The following is a 25,413-nucleotide window of genomic DNA, read 5'->3' on the forward strand; positions in this document are numbered from 1 at the left end:
TAAAAATGCAAACTATTTGCAAGCTGTAATAATGAAAGTCAGAGTACAGTGAAAAAAATGGGATTACAAGTAAATATAAAGAAGAGCAAACTAATGATAACAAGTACAGCAACCAACTTTAGAATTGATGGTGAAGGCTTTGAAATGATGGACAGTTTCTGCCTTTTGGGATCAACTATCAACAGTAAAGACCCATCAGTCAAGATATACTGCAAACTTGGTAGGTTAGCAATAAGGGCTTGGAAAAAAACACCAACTTGATGCCATAATCAATCAATGAATTTTGCCCCAGAAGGCTGGACTATCCAGCATATGCACTTGTACAGTTATAACCATGTTTTATAGCGTACTCAGGAGGCCAACTGGATTTTTTAAAAATGCAAAAAATAAAAGCTAGTCAAATACTGTTCCACAAATTTAGACCAACAGTTTATGTTGGGAAGCAACTCAGAACTAAATATGACATTCATTTTTAGAACATATAAGTCATTTTTGAAGCAAACATGAATCTTTTTTCAAAATATATGACAGGCAATCAACTTTAAGGATGAAAGAAAAACAGTTTAAAGATGGAATATGTTAATTTTAATTTATCCTAAAGGTGTTCATATGATTCAGGATATCTGAGCACATGTAAATATAATTTCAATTGGGAAAATCCTATTTACAAGATATATACAGACTGAGCATATGTATGAGTTATAAGTATGAGCTATCAGGCCCTTAGCAAGTTATACTTTACCATTTATAAACTATATATAATACAGTTTATATGTTACAATGATAACATACTATCATAAGTATAATGTAACATATTATCATCAAAAGTTGGCTTTTTTTGACCCATTGATGCAGAACATGAATATTTTAGAAAACACATTTTGCAACTCTCCCACATTTGTTTCTAAGCATAACAAATGTATAATTGTCTACATGAACATTATAGTTTAAACCCAATTGAACAACTGAATTTAGTTTCTCCTAGGAATGTATACAGAGTTAAAAAGAAAACAAAAAAGTAAATAAATTAAAAGGTTCATTTTTTCCACTGATTTTCTTATATCATTTTTTAAAAAAAAATCTAAGTTACAGATACATTTCCTGATGGTAAGGGACCCCTGTAATTCTTCCCCATTTAAGTCTTTTAAATGCACCAGAACTTACTGTACCTTTAAGAACAACAGAAGATAAAAGCCAAGAGAGAATTCCAATTCTAACTATTCATATCTTATTGCTGTAATACATTCAGTGCAAATTTAATTAAGTGGGGCTGATGAAAATGGAAATTACTGTCCAAATTGTTATACTCTCCATGATACAGAAGTTATGTAAGATATCATTCTGGTCTTCTTTGAAAAAATTTATAGCTTTACACAATATCTATTCAACACTGATGTTATAGTTGGTCAACTTAGAACTGAATCTTAGTCACTTGGCAAAAACTGATTATAACATATTTATTTCCATGTAGTTCCAAAAAGTTGAAGTACTTCCAGAGAATTATAGAGGTCAGACTGTGTTTTCTCCAGTTTTAAGTACATCTGAAAAGATGTTTTGATTTTCACATAAAATCACCAGCTGATCATAAACATTTTGGAAAATGTGGAAAATGTAAACACGAGCACCACAAAAGAAACATTCCATAGCAAAGATCTTTGGTATTATTTTAATATCTTTTTTTTCAATCACTACTCTCCATTCCAACTGCAAAGTCCTGTTACTATTAGCGCTGTGTAGAGATCAGATCTGAAGGGAAAAATGTGAGATGGAAAACTTGTGGGTGGCCACAGAAGCCTTGTTGAGAACATCTTAAACTAAGCATGTCTGGTTCATAGGTTCATGTATCAGGTGCAGAAGGTAACAGCACAAGCCCAGGAAAAGAAGCAGTTGCTTTAAGTATTCCCTGTTTTTATTGAGAAATGTTACTCCCTGCTTTTTCCGAGATGATTTGTTTCTTTTAAAAAGAAATAAAGCTAAGAGATAGTTATACTAGTTATTGTACATTGCTGGATGGATGCCTCATTGCCAAAAGGTCAAGTGTGGATACATTGTTCTGTTCTCCAAAAGTCAATCCCATTAAGGAGTTAAATCAAAACGAAATGCTGCACTTTAGTCCTCTTATTATTTATCTAACAGAAAAATTCTTTGAGTCGAATGGAAAAACCTTTATTGAAGTTTTTATACTTAATTTGCTTATTGCGTACTTCATACATGCTAAAAGAGATTGAAATGACAGATTAGGTGCTGAATCTCATAACCAAGCCTTCATCCATATGTCTTGAAGTACATAATTCAGAATAACGGTATTGAAATGTGACTAGTATCTCATGGCAAAACAAATCTGTGAAGCAATCTACAAATAGAGAGAGGATGGGGGAGAGGAGGCCATCTCAAGATAACTGAACATGATGGGTTTTTTCCTTCATTTCAAAATGCTTTTACATTGAAAAGTTTGCTTTAAAAGCAATACAGAACTGTATTTTGAACAAGCACACGTAATTTGCTTATATCTGTAGCATTGTGACTAGGCTGGCTCAAACTTTAGCTGGCTCAAACTTGGCAGAATTTACTCAGCTGCTCAAGTTGGGACAGCAAGGTAACTCTATCATGTATGAGAATGAAGTCACAAGCCACTTGTGGCCTTTGGCCACCCCACCCACAGACACATCCTGCAGACTCCGTTTTTCTTTCCTTTTGTTTTTAAAATCCTACCAAATTCCTTCTCACTTCCCAGATCGATGAAGAGAAACAGGAAGACAGACTCAAATACTAAAACCTCTCCACAGGTGAAGGCTGTGCCAATCTAAGCACAGCATCACCTTTTGTTTTCTCACAATGCCATGGGGCTACCGTGCAGCTTGGGAAGCCAAACTAGTTAAGGCCAGAGTGTGACAGCTCTGCAGCATTTCTTCTAGGGCTGCAGGCAAGAACTCATCCCTGGTGCTGTCTCCAAAATACTAAGATTTCATTCCTTCTGCTGGGGAAAGGCACAATTTTGACATATCATTCTCCCACAGTGCCATCAAAAATCAGCTTCCCTGCAAGCTTGCGTTGTGCCAGTTGCTATGTTGTTTTTTTTTTTTTAAAAAAAACATGTTGTTCTTTGCCATAAAAAGAAGCTGCAAGAAGGGAAGAATAAAGTATAGAGCAGGGTGTTGACTAATTGCTGTTTTTGTTTCTTTGCCACTGGGGACCTCAAAGAGGGGCAAGGTGAGGACAACAGCATGAAAATGCTGCTTACAATTGCCAGTAGATGTGTGGAAGAGGCCTCTGACATGCAGATGAATAGAACAGGGGAAGGACAGAACCTCAGCTGAATTTTTAAAATTAATTTTTAAAAATATGTAGCACTAAATCCAGGGGCTCTGCAGTTTGTGGAATCCTGGATCTACACTTAATTGCATTAGTGGTTTGTCTTCAGAACTCATATTTTCCTTATTTGGTTCATCCCCTGATATGTATTCCTCATTATTAGCAAGATGAAGTATATACAGTATGACTGAAAAAGTCCTATGCTCTCCTTGCTAACATTTTCTTTCATTTCTTGGTTTCCATGTTTTTGCTTATACTGTATCTCAATTCATTAGGGACCTGTCATTCCTCTTCTCTGTTAAACAGAATGTACACAGATGGAATAATAAAAACCATAAAAACAGGAAGCAAAAACAGAAAATCAATGTAATGAAGCATCTAATTGATTACTCACGTCATTAAGAAACCTGGCATTGCAAACTACTTTCTGTAGACCTTTCTCCTTGCAGTCATATGCTAAAATTCACACAATCTATACTAGTGGTTTAATGCATAGCAGCAATAAAATACAGAAAACTGAACAACTTGCACAAGAAGCCTACTTTACTATATTCTGTTTACTGCCATAGATCAGATGTCAAAAGAGAAGCAAAAAGTTATCTAGGTATCTCGCATGCTCCTTTTAAATGTGAAGCGACTGACAGGTTGTCAAAACGTTGTTATTCCAGATGAAATAACTTCTCAGATGTTTCATACTGCAGCAACAGTATGTCCATATGTATGTATGCATGTATGTATACCAATTAAAAGATCCTAGAGGAAGAGAAAAAAAAAAAAGGAAACATTGGAAAAATAATATATTGGTCATGCCAGCTGGAATCATTTGGAGAGGTTTTCTTATTTGGTGATTCATTACAAAGATAGTAAGAACTACTTCTCACTCCTTTTTCAACTGATAAAATATAAACTATTGTGAGTTTGCAAGGATGGATATAATGAAGTGAAGGCATAGTACGCAGAAGACAGAAAGATTCTTATGGTTAGCAATTGGGAGAAAGCTATTTCTGTACAGGATCACATTACTTTGGAAGGATTGCATATGCAGAAACTTGGTAATGTTTCAAAGGTGGTTGCTGTAATGAGAATACTTTTCCTAACTTTGACAGCTGGACTAAGTGTACTACTAGTTGGAAATGTCATACCTAGCCTCAATGATTCATACTTTAGTCATTTCCTCTTTAGGTAACTGAAATCTGCTTTACCTGATGCTGTGCTTGAAATGGGTTTTCAAGCCATTCCTGTATAAAGACTGCATCCAAATTGCTTTCAAGTATAAGTTTTACAGAAAATGTTATACCAAATTTATATGAACTCTACTAGCTTTCAAACTGCTTTCTGTTGCAACTCAAAGTACAGTATTTAATTTATAAAGCTTTAACGATTTGGAAGTCAGACTATCTACAAGTCATCTTTATCCGTACAAATTGTCCTGTAGTTTACGGTTTTCTTTAATTGTTCAGTTTGATTTTAAAAAAATCAAGGCAGTATAGATTGATGGGAATAGCGGAGTAGAGCCTTCTTTGTAGTGAGATCCCAACTGTGAAATTCCCTCTATTGGAAAATGAGACATTTTTCTTCCTTTCAGCTTTCCATGATAATTAATTTCTGCTTTTGGGGGGTCTAATTATAATTCTGCTGTCAAGTTAACTTATTGGATTTGTTTTAATCTTTTTTTTCTCCATCACCACATGGCCTGGCTTGGGTTGAATGGTAAATTAGATAGCCTACTTAAAAAAATTAGCAATGCGCTTTCAATAACCAACAAAAAATTAATTATCTAAAAATCTAATTATATATTACTATCTGGGAAAGGAAGTTAATAAATCACTGTGGAAACTTACTTGGCTAAATCAGAAATATCAAGAAGAAGATGACACTACCTCTGGGAACTTCCCATACTTTTCCTAGAGATATTCTGATGTCAGGCCCAGCCCATTTACCCTACAGGAACAGTCAGACTCTATTAATGCTCAAAATTCCACAGCATGAATTCTGTGGCAATGGTTTCCTTGCCAGAGTAGTTTAGCACACCATAATCCTTAGTTAAAATGTTGTCATACCAGATTCAAGGGTATTTTATAAGTGGTCTTGACTTCTTGTTGTTGTTGTTGTTTAGTCGTTAAGTCGTGTCCGACTCTTCGTGACCCCATGAACCATATTGCGCCAGGCCTTCCTATCCTTCACTGCCTCCCTGAGTTTGCTCAGTTTCATGCTCATTGCTTCAGTGATGCTATCTAACCATCTCATCCTCTGCCGTCCTCTTCTCCTTTTGCCTTCAATCTTTCCCAGCATCAGGGTCTTTTCCAAAGAGTCCTCTCTTCGCATTAGGTGACCAAAGGATCTCAGCTTGATCTTCATTATCGATCCTTCCAATGAGCAATCAGGGTTGATTTCCTTTAAGATTGACTGGTTTGACCTCCTAGCAGTCCAGGGGACTCTCAAGAGTCTTCTCCAGCACCACAGTTCAAAGGCATCAATTCTTCGGCGCTCGGCCTTTTTTATGGTCCAGCTCTCACAGCCATACATTACTACTGGACTTGACTTCTAAGGGTGGCTAATTTAAACCATTGACAGAAGCCAAAGGCCTGAAAGAGTCTGTAGAATGTTATTTTCAGTGGTTTGATCCCAAAGCCCGGATCTGCCATAAAATTAACTTGTATTTAAATATAAATATGTTAGCATGCTATGCTGTGGAAACATGGATGATTATGCCAGTTCCAATCATGTGTTGAAAAGGAGAGTAAGGAAGAGCCTTCCCAACTTTGTACCCTCTGAATACAGTAAACTTCAACTCCACAAATTCCCAGTAAGCATAGACATTAGAATTTCAGAAGTTCAAGTCCAATATGTCTCAAGGGAACCAAGTTGTGGAAGACTCTTCTACAAGAACTTGAAATTAAATACCTTTCCTGAATGATTAGTCAGAGCAATCTGATGGCCATATTAGGGCTGTGAGCATCATCTACTGTGGATCATCATTGCGCAGACTTGGATTATGCCAATGGAATTATGCTTGTATCCTGTAGAGTATATTTTTTAAATGCAACACAGTCCCAAAAATGATTTGTGTGTCGTTTGCCCTCAGTGAACTGAAGTGGAAGAGTTCTGAATAAAGGGTAGCGGCATTACTATATTCAACAGCAATTACAGCTAATTTCATTAAACTATATTTGCTTTCATTTAGTTGATGTGAACACTCTGAGCACTTCACTGCATGGAACATAGATACACTATCTACAAACATTTATTGGGAAGCAACAGGAATAACTGTTCTTTTTTATGTTATGGTGGCAATAGTTCAAAACCCATTGAACCAACCTGATAATTGATGAGAAATGATGAGAGCAAAGGAGATAATTGCTGGTAAAGCTTGAATTGCTGAATAGCCTTTTACGTTTTCTCTCTTTTTTAAAACAAACATCAAACAGAAGATTATTCTAGTGTTAAAAGAGCACTGGCAACTATTTTGGATTGCTGTCTGAAGCTAAAGGAACTAAGAAGTTTCATTACAGACCCACAAGAAAAAATGAATATGCATCCTATACAAAATGATGCTAGTGTTATCGAACCATCAAGTCTCTGAAATTCCATAATTATAATGTGCATATACAGAGCTAAAATCTACAGCAGGTCATGAAAAACATCAAGCCTAAGGCAACTAAAATAAAACACATTTATGACAGTTTGCAATGAAATCCTCTGGAGGTGATTGGCTAACACAGACACATAACTAGTACATGCAATGCAAAAATAGATTTTCCTTAAACATGAAGGCAAGCATTCTCATGGTGACCACATGGTCCTATGCTGTTAGTTTTCTTGACAACTATATGGAAGCTGTGTGCCATTGCCTTCTTTTGAGAATTTTTTTTAAAACTTCCCAGCTGGAACTTCTTGGTCTCCTGTCCAAGCACTCACCAAGCCTAATCTTAATTAAATATTTCAAGGCTAGCCAAGATCAGTTAGTTGTTTGTGACAGAGGCAATCAGAAAATTAAGCTTTTTAACACAAAGTTTGTATTCTGTCCTTTTTCGTGATATTATGATGCATGAAAAAGTAAACCTTAAAATTTAATTCAAACTACTTCAAAACATAGATATGCATTGTTTGAAGGAAATGTGGGCATTGTTTATTACTACATAGCTTTCTACTTTATCTCCCCCACATTCTTGGAAATACATTGAAAGACTCCAGAATGTCTTGGAGAACATATCTTTCAAGCAATTACTGTACACGCTGGGCTCTTTTCTTTCCCAGAAAGACATAGCACAAACCAATGTATGTTATACAGCAGGAGGGCACATGTGTATACACATACAATACTGATGCCTGCATCACATGTTTCATTTCATTTTACTGCCTCAATGGATGATCACAAGTAAATTGTAAGAGTGGGAGAACAGAAAAGCAGAATTTACAAGCATGTCTGCACATAAATTACTAAATTAAGATATAGGATAAAATAAAATTTTACTTACTTTGCTGTATACTGTAATCTAGCTCTTTCCTTCATGTTATAGGCTTGCCTTAGACACGGATAGCAATATGTATCCCCACCCTTGATTGTAATTAAATGCAAATGATATCCTTACTTTTTTTTATTTCCTGTGCTTTCATCTGTCTTTTAAGAGTTAGAACAATTCATCAGCAATACCTGGTTTTGAAACTGAACTGAAGTTAATTGTGGCACTTCCAGCCTGACCTTCAAGATTCTGAATCTTCTTTCCATTTCTTTTTCATTTACTTGAAATCTCAGCTATAACCATGAAAGCATGGAGCCCTGTCATGTCTTGCATTGTTCCCTGGATGTAATCTACAAAATACTCCTTGGATTAACTCAGAAAATATCCCAGTTTTTTTGGTGGGGTGGGGTGGGTTGGAGTAGAAAAGCAAAAGAACTCAGAACACAGAAAGCATCTAGCATAGAAAGTGAAGGTGTAGAAAAATGCCTGGCTATGTCTACCAGCCACTGCCAGCTCCAAAAGCTCTCCTTGCCAGTTCCCTTAAACAGTGTCCTTATTAGTCTCTAGACAGAAGAATCATGGGGAGAGAACAGATTAGGAGAATTAAACAGAACATAAAATTTAAAAAGAGGCAGTAAACCATATAGAAGGTTTGTATCAGTAAGAAGGTTCACATCTCTAATAATACAAGGCTGGCCATTAAAGAACAAAACCCATTAATAGTAGGAAACAGGCTAGAAAAACCATTGGACTACTGGATGGCAAAAGAGAGGAGATATGACTAAAGCAAAGCTAAATGGATTCTCCATGCCTACTTTTACTGCAAAAGATGCAGCACAAATTCCTGTGCCTGAACTGACATTTCCAGAAAATCTGAGAGCAAAGACAAACAATGGCAAAAAAGGTAAGCTTCTAAGCCTTATTGTCAGATTTAATGACAGGAAAGTATCACTGAAGATTAAAGAACATAAATAATGAACCGTTATCCCGATGCAGAAATGTAAGCGTTGGAATCCCTCAATGCTCTGTGTGGTGCATGGTATTTTTTAATTTGTTCCTAAGTGATCTAGCATGATGCAACAGCCAGATTTACTGATAACGTCAAGTTGACAAGTGCTTACAAGTAATTACAAGGAACTCCAAAATGGTCCAAACAGTAGAAATGAACATTAAAGTATGGCCCAGTGGGAAAAAAGAAAAGTGTAAGACAATGCATATTAGAGCAAAAGCCTGATTTCACATTTTTGCACTGATTAGGGTCTAAACTGGAAATGACAGTGCAGAAAGGACAAATGGAGATTATACTGAATAGCTCAGTGAAATCACTGACCCAGTGTGGGACTGCTCTGAAAAAAGAAAATTGTATGATCAAGATTATCATAAAGGGTATAGAAACTAAACATGCCTATATGACAAAGCTCCATGGTGCCACTATATGTAACTCCATGGTGCCACTATATCTTGAAAGGGTTCTGTAGAACTGGAAAGGGGAATCCAAGTAATAAAGGATTTTAACAATGTCACTAGCCAGAAGACTGAATGTATTTGGGCTTTTTAACTTGAAAGTAGCCAGATAAGGGAATATGATGGAGGCATGTAAAACTATACAGAGGACAGGGAAAGAGCCGTCTCTCAAATGTCTGTATCCATTATACCTATTTATAAAGTGAAAGTTGCAAAATTCAGAACAGGGGAAGGAAAACATTTTATCCAGCTTGATGGCATTGACTATCATAATATGAGCTGGTGCCCAGTCACATAGCCGGTTTTTAAATCCTCCTCCTCTCTTTCTCTGCCTCTGCTGAGGGAGAGAAGGTGTACAGGGAACTAATGAAGAGGATGTTGGGGATGTCAAGACATAATTAAGCAGGAGGAGATCATCCCCAACTCAGTTTTATTCTAATGTTTTTATCACACTTTTTGAAATTAAATTCTCAGAGCCAGTTCTGATCTGACCTAGACAAAAGAAAAAAGTTTCTGGGGTGAAGAGGGACAATTAAAAGGTAGCTTCATGTTTGATGCAAGGTATTATGCCCTTCCAAAAGCTACTATCAGAGACAAAATAACTTAACCAGCATCTTTAGGTCCCATAATTTTATTGTAAACATTCCTGGGAGTGTCTTGAGAACAAAGGCCACTGAGAAGTCAAGGTTTCATCCCAGAGGTGTCTGCATATGGGCCTGCAGCTTTGGTCAGGTTTTCAGTAGCGTGTGGAAGCAAGTTAAAACTGGTTTTTCAGAGAGGTGCTTGACATATAGCATGTTTATATTCAATTTGTCTCTTGATCTTTCTCAGGATGCTTTTGAAGAGAGTTTTGAGAACATTTTGTGTTTTCAATTAATTTTAAACAGATATAATTCTTTTTTTTTTTTTGGTCACATCGTACATCCAGATGAAGTCTATAAGGTGGGAAATAAAATTTTAAAATAGCAGAAATAAAATGAAGCAACAGATAGTTTTTCAAAGCAAGTTAGAACAGATTCACAAAGTGCCAAAGTTTTCAAACTTTATTGGACTCAGTGGAAGATTACAGTCTGACTGTTTTTCTGATATTAAATATATACATTTTCCAAAGCATATCATGTTCTGATTCCTGAAGTGGAAAAGGTCTGGTAAACAGATAGTTAGAAGTTAGAACATAACATAAGCAGTGCCCTGCTGAACTGGACCCTTGGCTCAACTAGTCCAGCAGTCTGTTCTCACAGTGGCCGACAACTACACAAGGAAGCCCACTAGTCTCCCAGCAGGTGGCCTTCAGAGGCATTTACACTGCCATTAAGGCTATAGGCATTGATCCTCGTGATTTTCATAAATTGGTCCAGCCCTTTTTTGAAGCCAGCCTACTTCTCTAAAAAGTATTTTAAGAATGTGGAATCTCTATGTAATTCTTCCTTCCCTCCTAGTTCCCATCTGTTTTCTTTTACGTTTTTTTCCTTTGGCTTCATTAGTTATTCACATTAAAATATAGATGCAGGTAACTGTATTTTAGTTTAATAAACTAAAATATGATCTAGTGTTTTCCCCACATAGACAACTTCCTTCACCTGTTTGTGTGTCAACCCTTTGAGGTAATCCAGACAAGAAACCAAAACCATGTGTACAGGTAGTCGTTGACTTATGACCACAGTTGGGACCGGAATTTCCATCCCTAAACAATGTGTTCATAAAGCGAGATGTCATGTGACCACATCACTTAGTGATAGCAATCCTGGCACTCCTTATTGCTGTTGTTAAGCGAATTCCACTGGTTGTTAGCCAAGGACCCACCCCAAGCCAAGCCATTCCTAGCTTGGTCCCTCCCAGCCTTGAGCCTCAGGTAAAGGATTGCTTCCAACTCCCCCCAGCTACCTATCTCCCCCCCATCCCTGCCCTACTGGCCACCCTGCATCCTGCCTTGCAGGGCAGCAAGCAGCCCTAAAACCACGTGGCTCTGGGGCTGCTTGGCACATTGCAGCTCAGGGGCTTCTTGGCTCTCCTTCCCCCTTTACTCACTTGCATGCACCATGCCCTCCTTCCCTCCTTCACATGCATCAGTACCCTCCTTCCCCCTTTGCTTGTTTGCATGCATGCACTGCCCCCTCCTTCCCTCCTCTTGCTCACATGCACCAGTGCTTTCCTTCCCCCTTCACTCACTTGTATGCACCAGCACCCTCCTTCCCCCTTCACTCACTCAAGGACTCTCCAGGAGCACTTCTGGGCACCAAAGGACTCTCCAGAGGTGCTTCTGGCGTGTGTTCTGCAGCTCACATTGGAAGCTGCTGGTCATCCGTGAGGCTTTCTCCTTCCTCCTGCAAAGCCTTCCACCTGTAAAGCCTCAGAGCCACAGCGCATTGTGAAGGGGGTCTGGTCCATGTGAGCAAAGGAGGGAAGGAGGGCATGGTGCATGTGTGCAAGCAAGCAAAGGGAAGAGGAGGACACTGGTGCATGTGAGTGAGCAAAGGAGGGAAGGAGGGCGCAGTGTGTGCATGCAAGCAAGTGAAGGAGGGCGCAATGTGTGTGTGCAAGTGAAGGGGAAAGGAAGGCACAGTGTATGTATATGAGTGAAGGGGGGAAGGAGGAAGCAGTGCATGCAAGTGAAGAAAGGGTGGGGTGGGTGGGGGAGATGTAACCAAGCGACTTGCAACCTTCCTTGCTGGCTTCCCATTGACTTTGCTTGGGGGAAGCCAGCAGGGAAGGTTACAAATGGTGATCATGTGATTGCGGGGTGCTTGGCAACTGGTTGTAAATGCAAACAGGTTGCCAAGTGCCCAGATCGTGATCATGTGACCACAGGGGTGCTGCAAGGGCTGTAAATTCAGGGACCAGTTGTAAGTCCGTTTTTTCAGCACTGTCATAACTTTGAATGGTCACTGAATGAATGGTTGTAACTCGAGGACTGTCTGTACTAACACTACCTTTATTGTTAGGTTACAATGATAGAATTTTGTAAGTCTGAAAGCACTTCTCCCCTCCCTTGCTTTTACTTTCTAGGGAATTAGGGAGGGTTCCTTCTGAGATGCTTTCTCCACCCATGTTCTTTTGGTGGGCTGAGATATCACTTGTCCTACCATTGCCCTGACTGTGACTCTGCCTCCTGTCTCCCAAGTTACTCTCCCAGCCCATTACAGTAAGCTGCAGCTGCAGCAAAAACTTTTAAATTCAACACAGCTCTTCACTTCATCTGCACTAGAAAACTTTGCAACCAGATAAATATCATCTAGCTGCACCTGAAATCATGGATTTATTTATTGATATGGTTTATATGGCCACCCATCTCGCACAGGTGACTCTGAGCAGTGATCACAATCTGAGAAGGATGAGAATTGAAGCTTCATGTGTTGGAAAAAGCCTTGTTTATATTTGAGCATATTAAATCAAGATAAAATTGTCAGAACAAAAAGAAGAGAACTGAAGTGCTATATCAAAATGAAAGATATTGTGAAGTTCTATGCATTTCACACTGAATCTTTTTTCAGTGGCCCTTATTTCTCCAGATTGATCTACCACCATCTGTGTAAAAAAGATAAACAAGTACAGTCCTTTTATACTGCTTAAATCCTAGGCTAAATACTAATATGAAAGTCCTGCATCTCTTTGCCTTATTGTATATAAACTGATTGACAGAAGCCTAATTGTCATTTTTTTCTGGCTGACATTTTCCCACTCACCAATTAAACTAAGCATTCCAACCTCCTCTGGCATCAGAGCAATTTGAAGAGCAGCTGGGATAGAAGAATTTGCAGGGCAGGCAATGAGCTCCACAGAACCCAGACTGAACCTCTCGTAAGTATATTTCATAATCTCTTCTGACATTATTCAATGTTGGGGTTCCTTCACTGAATAGTTCTAATTTATGTTTTGTAACAAACCTGCCCACAATAATGGTTATACATCAAAATAACAGTGTAAAAACATAGCTTCCACTTCTCAAGTAATAATACACTTCCAGAAAGACAACCAAGTTAAGTTAATAGGAAGTAAGTTGCTGCCTACGGATTCATTTAAAATAAGCCCATTAGTCTCTATTTAGACACAGGAAAATTTGTAATCCTATTAACTACTCAGCTGTTTTATAATATATGATAGTATATGAAATGGTATAGTTCTAACCAAATGGTACACAATCTTAGCATTAAAAATTCCAATTCAATTACTTTCCGGGAACAACATTGAATCAAAATATGCAATGATCCCATTCTATTCATAGTGACATCTCTCTCTCCACATTTAGATACACAGACTCTCTCTCTCTTCCTCTCTCTTTTCCTAAAAAAGGGTTGCCAGATGACTCTGTTGTGTAAATGCCATGAGTCTTATATGACACCTTTGAGATAAACACATTTATCACAACATCAGGTTTGGTAGACCACATTCATTGAACCTGATTCTTTAGGTGTTACCTTTCATGATGCTCAAAAATGGTTTTGTCAATATTTATAGCTTATAAGATGATGATGATGATGATAATTGCCTTCAAGTCGGTTTTTTTTACTCCTGGCGACTGCCTGGACTAGTCTCTGCAGTTTTCTTGGCAAGATTTTAGAAGCAGTTTGCCATTGCCTGCTTTCTGGGTGAGAGAGGGTGGCAGGCCCAAAGTCACCCAGCTGGCTTTGTGCCTAAGGCAGGATTAGAACTCATGGTCTCTCACTTTCTAGCCTGGTGCCTTAACGGCTACACCATACTGGCTCTGGGAGTTAATTATTAGCATGTATATTTCAATTCTAACTTCACAGTATATGTTCTCCATGTAGGATGACGTGTGTGAGCGTATCCACACACAAAGAGTTCTATCATAAGATAACATTGCCTGCATCTACTGAAGTATGTAAAGTCTATGAAAGTATATATCATAAAACATGTGCAATTTTTCTAAGAATACTTTGTTGATTTCTTTAAAGACAAGTATCCCCAAGCAGGGGTATTATTAAGGAGTTTAGTTGTAGATGCCATTGAGTCCTGCTGCTGCTGATTGATGGCCTTTGGGATGTAATGACAGCTGATGACTGTGAGTCCTCATGGTAACTCTAACTCCATGATGAGCCTGGGATTGTGCCCACAATGGGTATGTTTTAACTTGTTTCCTTCAAAATATGTTCTATAAGGATGGAGAAAGCTAACGTCATGAAGCCATATTATGCTAAGTAGGGTCTAAGCAAAGTCGATCTTGAGAACTACTATTGCTATTTAATACTTAGAAGAAACTTATATTGCAAGGTTTTTCCTCTTCCGGCTGCTTGAAGACAAGGAAGGTAGGTTTCAATAGAAGAGCATATTTGTAGCTTAGGGTTGAGCCGGGTACATTTCATTACCTGGCTAGGTAACATCTTCAGTGCTACCCCATTCCCTTCTAGCACTGAAGATATCACCTAGCCGGGTAATGAAATGTTTGCAAGAAAACAACCAAGCTCAGAGAACCTCAAGGACTCCACGAAGATAGGTTTACTTTTCATGGAAAAATGCCTGGGGGAGGGGGGTTAAAAAAATAGGGGAAAAAAGAATGAGGAGACATGAAAGTGGCTTTTTATTGTCTGTCTGCTGTATACTATGAATCAGTAGGACAATAGTGATATTTTTTTCAGGAAGCTATTACTTTATTAATTTCATTTAATGTATTTGATTTTTTGTTTTGCAACTCATAGCTGATGAAAGTCACACCTACAAGGCTTCGTATAAACCAGATCATAAGGATTCACATAAGAGACCAGGTGAGAAAGACTCAGCCCAGTCTTTGTTTTTAATTAATACAGTTAGCTCTAAATCTCTATCTCACAAAAATGAAAGGAGATGGGTAAGCTGAGATAATTTGCCCCACATATTTAATATGTTATAAAAGAGATGAATTACTATGAGCTGAACTGGAATAAAAATAAATTTATTAAGCAAACAGATGGATGTATTTGTATGTATCTGGCAAATTCCTATCTAAATGGCTTTTTATGAATAAATTGGTAACAGAGTAGAAACTGGATTTAAAGTTAAAACTTCACATTTTTAAAATCAGGTCAAAGGTAAATAAAATGAAATGGTTGCATTTAATAATTTACAGAATATAATTTTTTTAATAGTTTGGTCATTATATGATATGCCTGGAGCTCTGTTGCTATACCAAAAAATAAAGAAAGCTTCAATGAAATGGGACCGTAAACTTCAAAGAAAATGTACAATAATTAGAGAAAAAAAATCTAGTCTCACATAAAACCAAGCAAGGCTATTTTGGCATATTATTGTCATTTGAAGTAGAAGCTGAAAATAGTTGCAACAATCTGTTGGGCCAAGATTCTTCTCCAATTCCTCATTTTAAGTATATGAGAGCTATTCTAGACAATACAAACAATATTTTTGTGCAGTGAAATGCCATCTCCACATAATGAATAGAGAAGGAATAGTTTTGCATATAATACAACTTAACCCAATGCTTTTCTTAAACTTAGAAGAGGGATTTGTATACATAATGGAGAAGAGGAACATTTAACCTCTAAAAAGTCTGCATTTAGAAACAGAAGACTGAAGAGAGAGAAAAGATAATGAGGAATTCTTGAATGGCAAAAGGCATTTATTTGTAACCTGTTTTTTCTTCTTTTCTTCTAAATCCCAGCATTTCAGTGATACAGTAGAATTATTTTAAAATAGCATAGCTATCAATGAAAATATCACAGCATAGCAAAGTGTAAGGAATGGCTCCAAATAGGGAAAACAGCTCTGTTTATATATCTAGACCACTTCAGCTTCACTTGTATTCAGTCCTTGGTCCATTTGGCCACAGTTCTACATCATTCTCCCCTCCCCCGCTCCCACCCCCTTTTCCTAAATTAGTCAAAAAAACAAACAAACTTCTTTTCTAGTGTATCTTCTCTGAGTATATGAACTTTGTAAGAAATTTCTGAGATAAGAAATATTTCGAGGAAGATGCTACCAGGCATTGTAAATTATGAGCTTCATTCTGGTTTTCATGGGTTATACTATTTTGTTCAAAAAGAGAACTGTAAAAAATTCCTCCTGTATGTCTTGTCATTTGCAAAATGTATAACCTCAGTCTAAAATACATATATTAAAATAGGTGCCCTACAGGGAAAAGGGAAGAACAGATTTTATTATTGTCCCAGATTTTTTTTTAAGAACATACATTTTTGTGCAGAGAAAATGCTTATCCCAGGGAAAAGACACCCTTAAAGAGAAACATTTGGATTGTTAGCACCAACAGGATCAAAAATGCACATTTATTGTTAAAAAATAAAAATCTTACACCCTCTGGTAATTTACATTATTCTTGTTCATATTTAACATTACCAATGTCAAAATATCATAACTGCTAACATATTACAATTGCTTTTTAACAACTGTATTTAGGAGAAGTGGCCATTTGTTCCCATGTGTCAGTTGTACTAAATTATTTGTATGCTATTTCAAATGTATCTTCAACAACTTCTCTTTTGTATATAGAAGTGTTAATCACTGAATGCTCTTAAGAATATAACTTGAAAAAGAAAGTATATTTGTGTGGGTATATGAACGCACATGCTCAAATATATATAAGAAGCATCTTCCTAACTTTTCAGATTAAGACTGTGTAAACAGAAAATTAAGACCAACATTAAAACAACATTGGCAATTGTCTGTGGATACAAAAGTGCCTCCAGGACACTACCTTAATGTCTGCCAAGGTCCTCTATCTTTTACATCACCACCACGATCATCATCATCTAGACCAGTGTTTCTCAACCTTGGCAACTGGAAGATGTGTGGACTTCATGCTGGTTGGGGAATTCTGGGAGTTGAAGTCCACACATCTTCCAGTTCCCAAGGTTGAGAAACACTGGTCTAGACATTTTTACTTTGTATGGGTGCCAAGAAGCAGAACCCTGACTACTCTGCTTTTTTCTCTTCCCACCTTTCATCTAGGTTCTATGTTTTTGAGCTTTCTTCAGAAATGGGAAAAAGAGTGGAGAGATGAAGGCCAGAGATCTGCTGTTTTTCAACCTTGAAAGAAAGGAAGAGTAGAAAGGAAAAACTGTCTCGTGTAAATGGAAATGACTGGATAGTTCTGGTGGAACAGTGGGCAGCCTGGATGGAGATGAAAGAGAGAGAAGGCATGAGACAAAAGCAAATGATCATAATCTTGATGGAAATGTGTCTGAAAAGATAGGTGTGTGTCAATAGAAGATAAAAAGGAGTTAGGAGTGATCCAGAAGGAATCACGCATTAAGAATGTGTGAGTTTGGATCAGTGGGTTTGGATTATAAAGTATTTAAGATTTTATAATAACACTGTAGGCATACGGTGCTTTTTTTGTACATTTAAGGGGAAATTATTTGGAACTAATCTTCCTATGAGAGGAAAATAAGGTTGGAGAAACTGATTTTAGAACTTGGAGATCTGATGAAAATAACTTGTGTTTAGCTATAATGGTTCTTTAGCTGGAGCAGAATACTGTGGGATCAAATGAGCCCTATCTTCTAGTCTGAAGAAAGAAATTTTATTTTTAAGAAAAAAAGGTGCAGTAGAAAATACGTGGTTGCTCATATCTATGGCAGCCATTTTTTTAAAAAGCTGAAACTGAAACGTGCCCATAGGGCCCCTAAGGTTGAAGGCTACTGTACTATGTGACAGGTTTGGGATGGGGGGAAGAGGTTAACCATGATTATGAACTTTAAAACAATGCTTTTTTCCTAAGTGGGGTCAAGTAAATATGTCGGTCACTTGATATTGGTGTTATCAGAAACAATCTTAGATTTATATTCACTCCTAAGCTTTTTATTCAAAACTGGGTAAAGATAAGAATGTACTCACTTACTGGTGAGTAAATATGCTGAACACAGTGATGCTGACTTCTGAGTAAATATGCCTAGTAACTTCAAAAACTTCAAAACTTCTATTTTGTAATATAGGCTAAGGATCACTGGTATCAGCTAACAAGCAGGCAATCTATATTTCCTTATGAGGTTTATGAACATTCTACTGTGGACTAGTAAAAATCATTATTGCCAATGAAATACAAGTGAAATTCAAAATCAAGCAAATTACCAACCATCATTCTTGCTTCTGGGGGGAAAAAAAGTTTGATGCAAGAACAGCAACCACTTTTATGCAAAACAGGCCTCTGTATGACCACTCAGATTCACATGAATTAACTGTGGCCTATTCTGCAATAGGTACCCATTGAATTCTGCCCTTAATCATGGTGAGAGATTAAGGGTAATTAATGTAAAAACATGCTTTTCTCCTCAGTCCTTCCTCACATATATACGAGTTCTTTAGATCAAATTTATATCAGAGTTTAGAATTGCATTAGCATTAGTGCTTTATATTAAGCATATTTTAAGCTTACCTAGGAGCTGAAAGTAGCTTTGAAACTGAATTAACAGGAACCTCAAATTAACTCTGATCCATGTGGATGTAAACATGATATTTAACAATGGATTAAGCCAATGGGAAAAACTTCAGCATGACAAAGGAGTTGCTTGTGAAGAGAGGATTTAATGCTCCATAGATTTCCCCAAATCTGAAATCAGTGTAAGGAATCATTTTTTTTTTTTTTTTTTGCACACAGACATATTTGAACTCAGAATGACTTTAGGAAAGAAATGAATCTAGTAGAGCTGAAATAATTTGGAACATCTAAGACCTTGTACAAATAAAATTGAACATTAACGCAAATATTTAGATATGCATTTGATAGTTTATCTTTTATACCACCTGTATTATGAAGATTTATTAATACCTGGCTGTAATTTCTTTTTGTAAAAAATGATTCCGCTACTCTTGAGAGTACAGCGCAGCAGTTACTGAAAGTGTTCATTTGTGTCAAGTCAATATTCTGAACAAATATTACAAATATAAATGCACTGAAAAAAATTCAAATCGAGCACTTTGTATTAACTCTTAGTATTTAGCTTCCACAAAAGTTCATGTTACTCTAGTTTGCTTTAGATTAGAGTCTTCCTTCCTGCCTGTACATAGGCTTGCATATTTCACAATGTCTTAGGCACTACTCAATTTCAGACCTTATTTTAGAAAAACCTGACTACTTTTTAGCTTTTTAAAAAGATTTATGTTGTCTTCACTATATCAGCAAGAATATTAGCTTCTCAATAATTTTGTGTTTCAGGCAGCTAACATCCTTCAGGTAACCAAAATTATGTTGAAATGGCTTTTGTAAAACGAAACACTCTGTCTCTGCTATGACATGCCACAAAAATTACTCTTCTCATTTTTTCCCTGTCTTTACAAATTGCTTCTCCCACCATGAAAACTGGAACTTTAAAAAAAAAGTCAAAGTATGACTGTGTGAGCGAACTGAATTTTATTCCAAAATGCATATAAACCCACTCTTCTGCCTTTACATCTAGTGGTATTCCTGTACACTTCAAAACTAGCAACGCACATATAAAATATCAAAACAGTCAACACTAATCTCATTTTCCACTCATCAACATAATGAAAATAATCATGTAAATGATCCCAAAGAATGAACAAAAATGTAACTGAAATCCAAGTTGCAGTGCAATGGTATGTCAGCAGGGGGCGATCCAGCACGAGCAAAAGAAGGCGAGAATTGTTCCCCTAAGACTCTCTTAACTGTATGCCTGAAATGGTATCTGCTAAATAGTACAACTGTCAATAAATCTGACCTTCTTGCTGGCTTGCACACTCTGCAAGTCATAAAGTTTAAAAAACACTGATGTATTAAAATAGCAAATATTCATTTGAAAAATAAGAATTTATTTCAGATGCTGTTATGAAGCCCCTCAAGCTTATATATATCTATATATATATCTGTATATAATTTCAATCTTATTTCAAATGCAAAATGCAGCCAAAAAGGTTGTTGTTCCTTAAAATCCATTGGTCTCAGTTTCTTATTCAGGAATCACAGGTAGTCCTAAATCAATGCATTGAGGCATTGTTCCACATAATTTTCCTCACTGAGAGAGAGAAAGAGAAGGAGAGAGAGAAACAAGCACCAGGTATTGGGGAGGGGGTGAAAAGGGGATGGCCTAAAACACTGCTGCCCATGAAGAAAAACGGTGAACAAAAAAACGAACTTGCATTGGTTCCCCTTCCCCATAACAGGATGCAATATATTCCAGACCTTAATAAAATGTAGGAGGTGGAGGTGGGTGGGAGTGAGCTGAAGTACTCACCATATTGACTTCTGACACCATGTCTATGCTGGCAATATCTATGTTCATGCCAACAGCCACAGGAGGACCTGAAACATAAGAAGATCTGCACTGTGATCTTTAACAATTTAACTCATTTCAGGCAAGGCTTGCTCAGACTCAAGAAGGGGTGGGGCACAAGGACTTCTCATGAGGGGGTCTCATCTCGGCTACCCCCTTCCAGGGTCTCTGTCAGCAGCAGGAGGGCTTTATGTAACTGACATACATGCTTACGCCTTCCTCCGCGAGGGTGTGCTGCATTAATAACAGGGCGGAGGGTCGTTTTAGCTGGCCAGCCAGAGTGAGACCCGAACCAACTAGAGGAAGCCAGGGGGACTTTAAAGCAAGTAGGGCTTTGATTCCTACTTGCCGTGGGCACTCATCCTGGCGAGCTGAGTCTTACAAAGCGCAAAGTCAACCCATCCCGAATTCCAAACTATTCTCATAACTGAAAAAAAGAGCCGTCTGTCCAGAGGAAAAGGCTGCCAGGCGCATTCCAAAGGAATCTAATGATCCATCAGGTTTGAAGCATCACGAACACACGCACATGGAAAGGTTTTTCTAAAAGCAAAGCTCATGGGTGGCTGAATGACATTTACATCTCCCTTTGCAGGGTTTCTGTACTTTAAAATACTCATTGTGACCACAGGCACAGATAGCCTGGTGAAAGGAGCCCTGGATAAACTTAGGAGATTTGCATCTCAATAAACCTAATTGAAGTTTAAATGACAGAGAGCAAGGTACACAGCCAGCCAACACATATTCATACAATGAGGCCAATTACACACACACACACACACACACAAATAGCCATTGTACTTTACAGAAAATTGGAGACCGAGGACAGAAATGAGAACAGAAATGATAACTCGTGCATTAGAGAGAGGCAGCTCCCTCACCGTGTTGGAAAGAGGCACTCACAACCCAGAGTAAGGCAGCCTGGGTGTGCAGTAAGGTTCTTGCACAAAAGCAACTGAATTACCTCCAAAATCTGGCCTCAGTCGAATGTCGTAGCCTTTCAGCAGTCTGTCCACAGTCTCTTTGACTAGTGACATATTGCTAGGATCATTAGCACTAAGGAGAGACAGAGAAAAACACATCAGTTCAGAGACATTTTCTCTTTTCTCTCTCTAGCCCTCAAAATGCATTTTGCACCTCCAGTTTAACTGAAGCATACAATACATTTCAGAGTGAAGGATGGGGGGGGGGGGGACAGAGATGAGAACCTTTAATCACTTACCTCTGTGCACAAACCACTGTTATTATAAAGGGCAACGACCAAATCCCAAAGCAACCTTTTTTCCGAACTCTCAGCATCCCTTTAGCTTTTGATATGATTTTAGGGTTTCAGTAGAAGAGAAGAAGAGATCCAACTTATTCTAGCCAGTGCAGTAATTCTAATGTGGAACGCATGCGCACGGCGTACCACAACATCAAAAGGAGCAGTGGTTGATGCTGGAGATGGAGCAAATTTCCTTGCCAAAAGAGAAGGAAGGAAGGAAGGAAGGAAGGAAGGAAGGAAGGAAGGAAGGAAGGAAGGAAGGAAGGAAGGAAGGAGAAACAAAAGGAAATTTAAAAAAAATTAAATGGGAAGAAAGAAATGCATCATTTAAAAAGAGTAAGGCACAAGAGGCTTAAGCAGTATCTTATTCTCCTTCTGAGTACTACAATGTATGGACTGCACTATAGCAACCTGAGAAGTTTCAAGAGTTGCAGGCTACGTAGTTTGGCAACCTACTTTAAAAGGGAGAAACTTGTAACATCAGATTAGGAATTAAGGGGAAAGAGGTTAAATGGGAATGCAAGGCGTACACGTGTGTGTGTGTGTGTGTGTGTGGGGAGCTAGACTTTATGTTCCTTGAGAATAGCAAATGGTGTGTGAAACCACGGAGGGAGGGGGTCCGAGTTTGCAGTCTGTGGCTAGAAAGAACTCAGCCTATAGCATTTGGGGGAGGGGGCAATGCCAGATGATGACGAGTTTCTTGGAAGGGGCGAGATGGCTGTCTGCTCTTCCGGGGGAAAAAAAGAAAGGCGGTTTGGGGGGCACAGAAATGAAAGACTGGAGATCGTGAATGACGTTAGGTATTCTACGATCCTGAGGATTCTTTACATCAGAGTAAAAAGTATAAAAGTCAGATCTTGCCCAGCTTTTACATGAAGCAAAGGGACTGATTTAAAAGGCCATTCTCCCCTCTCGCACTCGTTTTAATTGTTCTTCCTCTCGAGATCAAGCAGCCAGAAAGGATGGGTAAGAGGGGAGGGCGATCGTGCCTAAATGCACCACCGTACCTGGAAAAAGGGGATGGAAAGAGAAGATGGGGTGGTGTGGGGCAGGGCAAGGAGGGGAAGTTATCCTCCCGGTGACCATGCCGCCGCCGCGCATTTTGCGCTTACAGTCTCCTTACCTTTTCGGATAGTAAGCCGCAGAAATGCAATGTTCGGGGCTCAAATCAGCGCTTCGGAAGAAAACGGAGAGGAGCCGTAAGCTGATCTGGGGATGCTTTGAGTGACATTTAAATCCCCAGTAGCAGAGCGAGACCCGAAATGCTTCCTTGCAAATATGCCTGCTGCTGTTGCTGATGCTGCCAGCTCCTTCCCTCCACCGCCACTTCCTCCTCCTCCACCTCCTCCTCCTCCTCCTTCTCGTCCTGCAAAATCCCGCTTGGAACGGCCGGGAATCTGTGCTGCTTCATTGAACGGGTACGGGGCTGAAGTGCTCGCCTTGTCTGGGATGGGCACGGGAAAGGGGGAATTAAGCAGAAACACTCGGATTCTTCAATTACGTCTCGAAACACTTAATTTGCTGCAGGAGAGAGTAAGAAGCGGGCGGGGGCGCGTTACACGCCGCGGGAGGCGGAGGGGCATCGGCGCGCGCAAGAAAGATGTGAACTGTGCTTGTAGAGGAGACGCCGAAAGCCTCCACAGCTCCTCAATCAACGTTTAGTCATTCCTCGCACATAGACCGTGACAGCTACCCAGCCCCCACCGCTCGCTGCTGGTCGCCTCTGCTCGCTTTCGGAGGGCTGGAAGCAGCTCCCGCAATCGGCCAACCCACCGCTCTCCCACTCGTGCCGCTCTCACCCTCGCCGCAACCCCCGCGCGCCATCAAAGGCCGTTCGCAGAGGCCGCGGGCACCTCTGGGCAGCCCGCGCAAAACTGAGAACGAGTCGCCTAGATTCAGGCGGCGTTTCCTCAGCTCGGCCTGCAGGGCGGGTGGAGAGCTAGCGGCAACCGTAGCCGGGTTCTTTGGGCGTGTATGTTCTGCAGAGACCACCCGAACAGAAGCTCCAAGAGCGAGCCTGGGGGAGAGGCGGCGGCGGCGGCGGCGGACCGCGCAGCTCGGTGCTTCACGTGAGGCGCTGGCGGAGCCTCAAACCGAAGCCGGGAGCTGCAAGCAAGGCGGCGTCCTCGTGGCGTGCCACTCCTTCCTGCACACCCTTAGCGGGTCTTTGGCGAAGAGCAAGCCTCAGGCCTCCGAAGAGCGGGTGTGAGGGAAAGGAGATATAAAATGTCGGGGATAACTACTTGCTGGTCAGTATGGTCGCGAAAGAGAGGAAAGGTGTTCCGCTAGAGGCAAGGCTTTCCACACGTGTACATAATAACATGGCACAATTATGTCTCAGCAACCTTTTGTTGTTGTTCTGTGTCATCCTTATCTGTCCCAGTTTTAAAGTAGTGTTTTCCTTCTTTTTCTGAAAGAAATGTTACCATGGATACAAACTGACATGCCTTGCCAACTATTCTATTGTGGATGTAGTTAGGTGACTCCTAGGGGTTTTGCTCAGCTGAGCTCCTACAGGAAACTTTAAGAGGATGAAGGCAAACCCTGTTCTCCAGTGCCTGGCATTGTCCTGCAGGGGCATCATGGCTTGGGCAGGAGGAGATACTGGTTCTTTCACAATAGGCTCTCCCTCCCACCTGTCAGATCTGAGCCAATCCCTAGTCTGGAGACCCAAAACATTAGCTCATCAGCAATAGCTATATAAGGCTATATAAGGAAGCAGGGGACAGCAGGCTTGTGGTTTCATAGCTCAATCCTCCTTACATCTGTTTTTCAGGCTACTTTTGAACACAGGTTTAGTAGTGTTCTGTAGGAGCACTAAAACCATGTCTAAAAGGAGACCGACTAGCTGATATCAGCTATTAGATGGGCTCCCCTTGAATGCATCTGCATAAAACACTTGCACAAATGAAAGTGAATTTTGACAGATGGCTAAACCCACAGCTCTAGCCATCTGTCAAAACTCACCTCATCCCAACCCTTGTTAAGGAGAGTAATTGGTGGATGTTTTACCACCAACTAGTGTGGTTTTTTGGGAGGAGAGGAAGGCAAAGCAGTCCCTATCCTTAAGATGTCTTGTTCATAATAAATCAGGACTACACTAGGATGGGAATCACCTATGAAGGCAGCACATTTTACACTGGTGGATACTCTCAGCTTTGAGGAAGAGCCAATGGACATAGCTTTAAACTGGGTTGGCAATGGCAGCTCACATCAGGAAAGAGATAATATACAGTGGGTGCAAGGAAAAGGACACAGAGCAAGAAATACAGCATCTACAAGGCAATGTCAGCATCTGGAACCAGCAAGTGGCTGAGGAAGGGTATGTCAGGAGGGGTGAAGAGCATCTGAAATTGCTGTTCCTAACTTGATCATCTGCCCCTCCTCTGATGGTGCAGGCATCTGGCTCTTGGAGTCAGGCATTTCAGTTTACCTGGGGAATTGACCCAGTTACACAAGTAATGACAGCTCATCTGGCAGCTGAGCTCTGGAGTCCATAGCAATGAAACAGTAAAAAGTCTCCATTGAACTGTACTTGATTCCTGGTGACTTCATGGATACATCTGTCAGTTTTCTTGGCAACTGCAGAAAACTGTTTTCTTTAAACTTCCTAGATTGGTAATCTCTCATCCAATAACTAACCTGATAGGACCCTGTTTAATTTCCAAGGAAGAAAAGAAGAGGTTTCCAGGGTATGTTTCTGCTCTAACTAGATACA

The 25,413-nt window shown here is 39.4% G+C and overlaps 1 protein-coding gene across 3 annotated transcripts in view; it reads right to left on the reverse strand.

Annotated features, from left to right (window-relative positions):
• The window catches only part of GABRB2 (gamma-aminobutyric acid type A receptor subunit beta2), a 117,616-nt gene extending 95,886 nt beyond the window's left edge, over positions 1–21,730 (reverse strand). For all 3 annotated transcript variants that reach the window (XM_007425699.2, XM_007425698.2, XM_088134748.1), the window contains exons 1-3: positions 21,654–21,730; positions 21,396–21,487; positions 20,396–20,463 (exon numbers count right to left, since the gene is read on the reverse strand). In XM_007425699.2, the coding sequence (XP_007425761.1) occupies positions 20,396–20,463; positions 21,396–21,487; positions 21,654–21,730 (237 nt within the window). The remainder of the gene's footprint in view (positions 1–20,395; positions 20,464–21,395; positions 21,488–21,653) is intronic.
• Positions 21,731–25,413: the final 3,683 nt, after the last annotated feature.

The sequence above is a fragment of the Python bivittatus genome, unplaced genomic scaffold, assembly GCF_059951505.1.
Source record: "Python bivittatus isolate LINGU-HERP-01145 unplaced genomic scaffold, Pbiv_v1 ctg000080_np1212, whole genome shotgun sequence".
Taxonomy (NCBI): Eukaryota; Metazoa; Chordata; class Lepidosauria; order Squamata; family Pythonidae; genus Python; species Python bivittatus.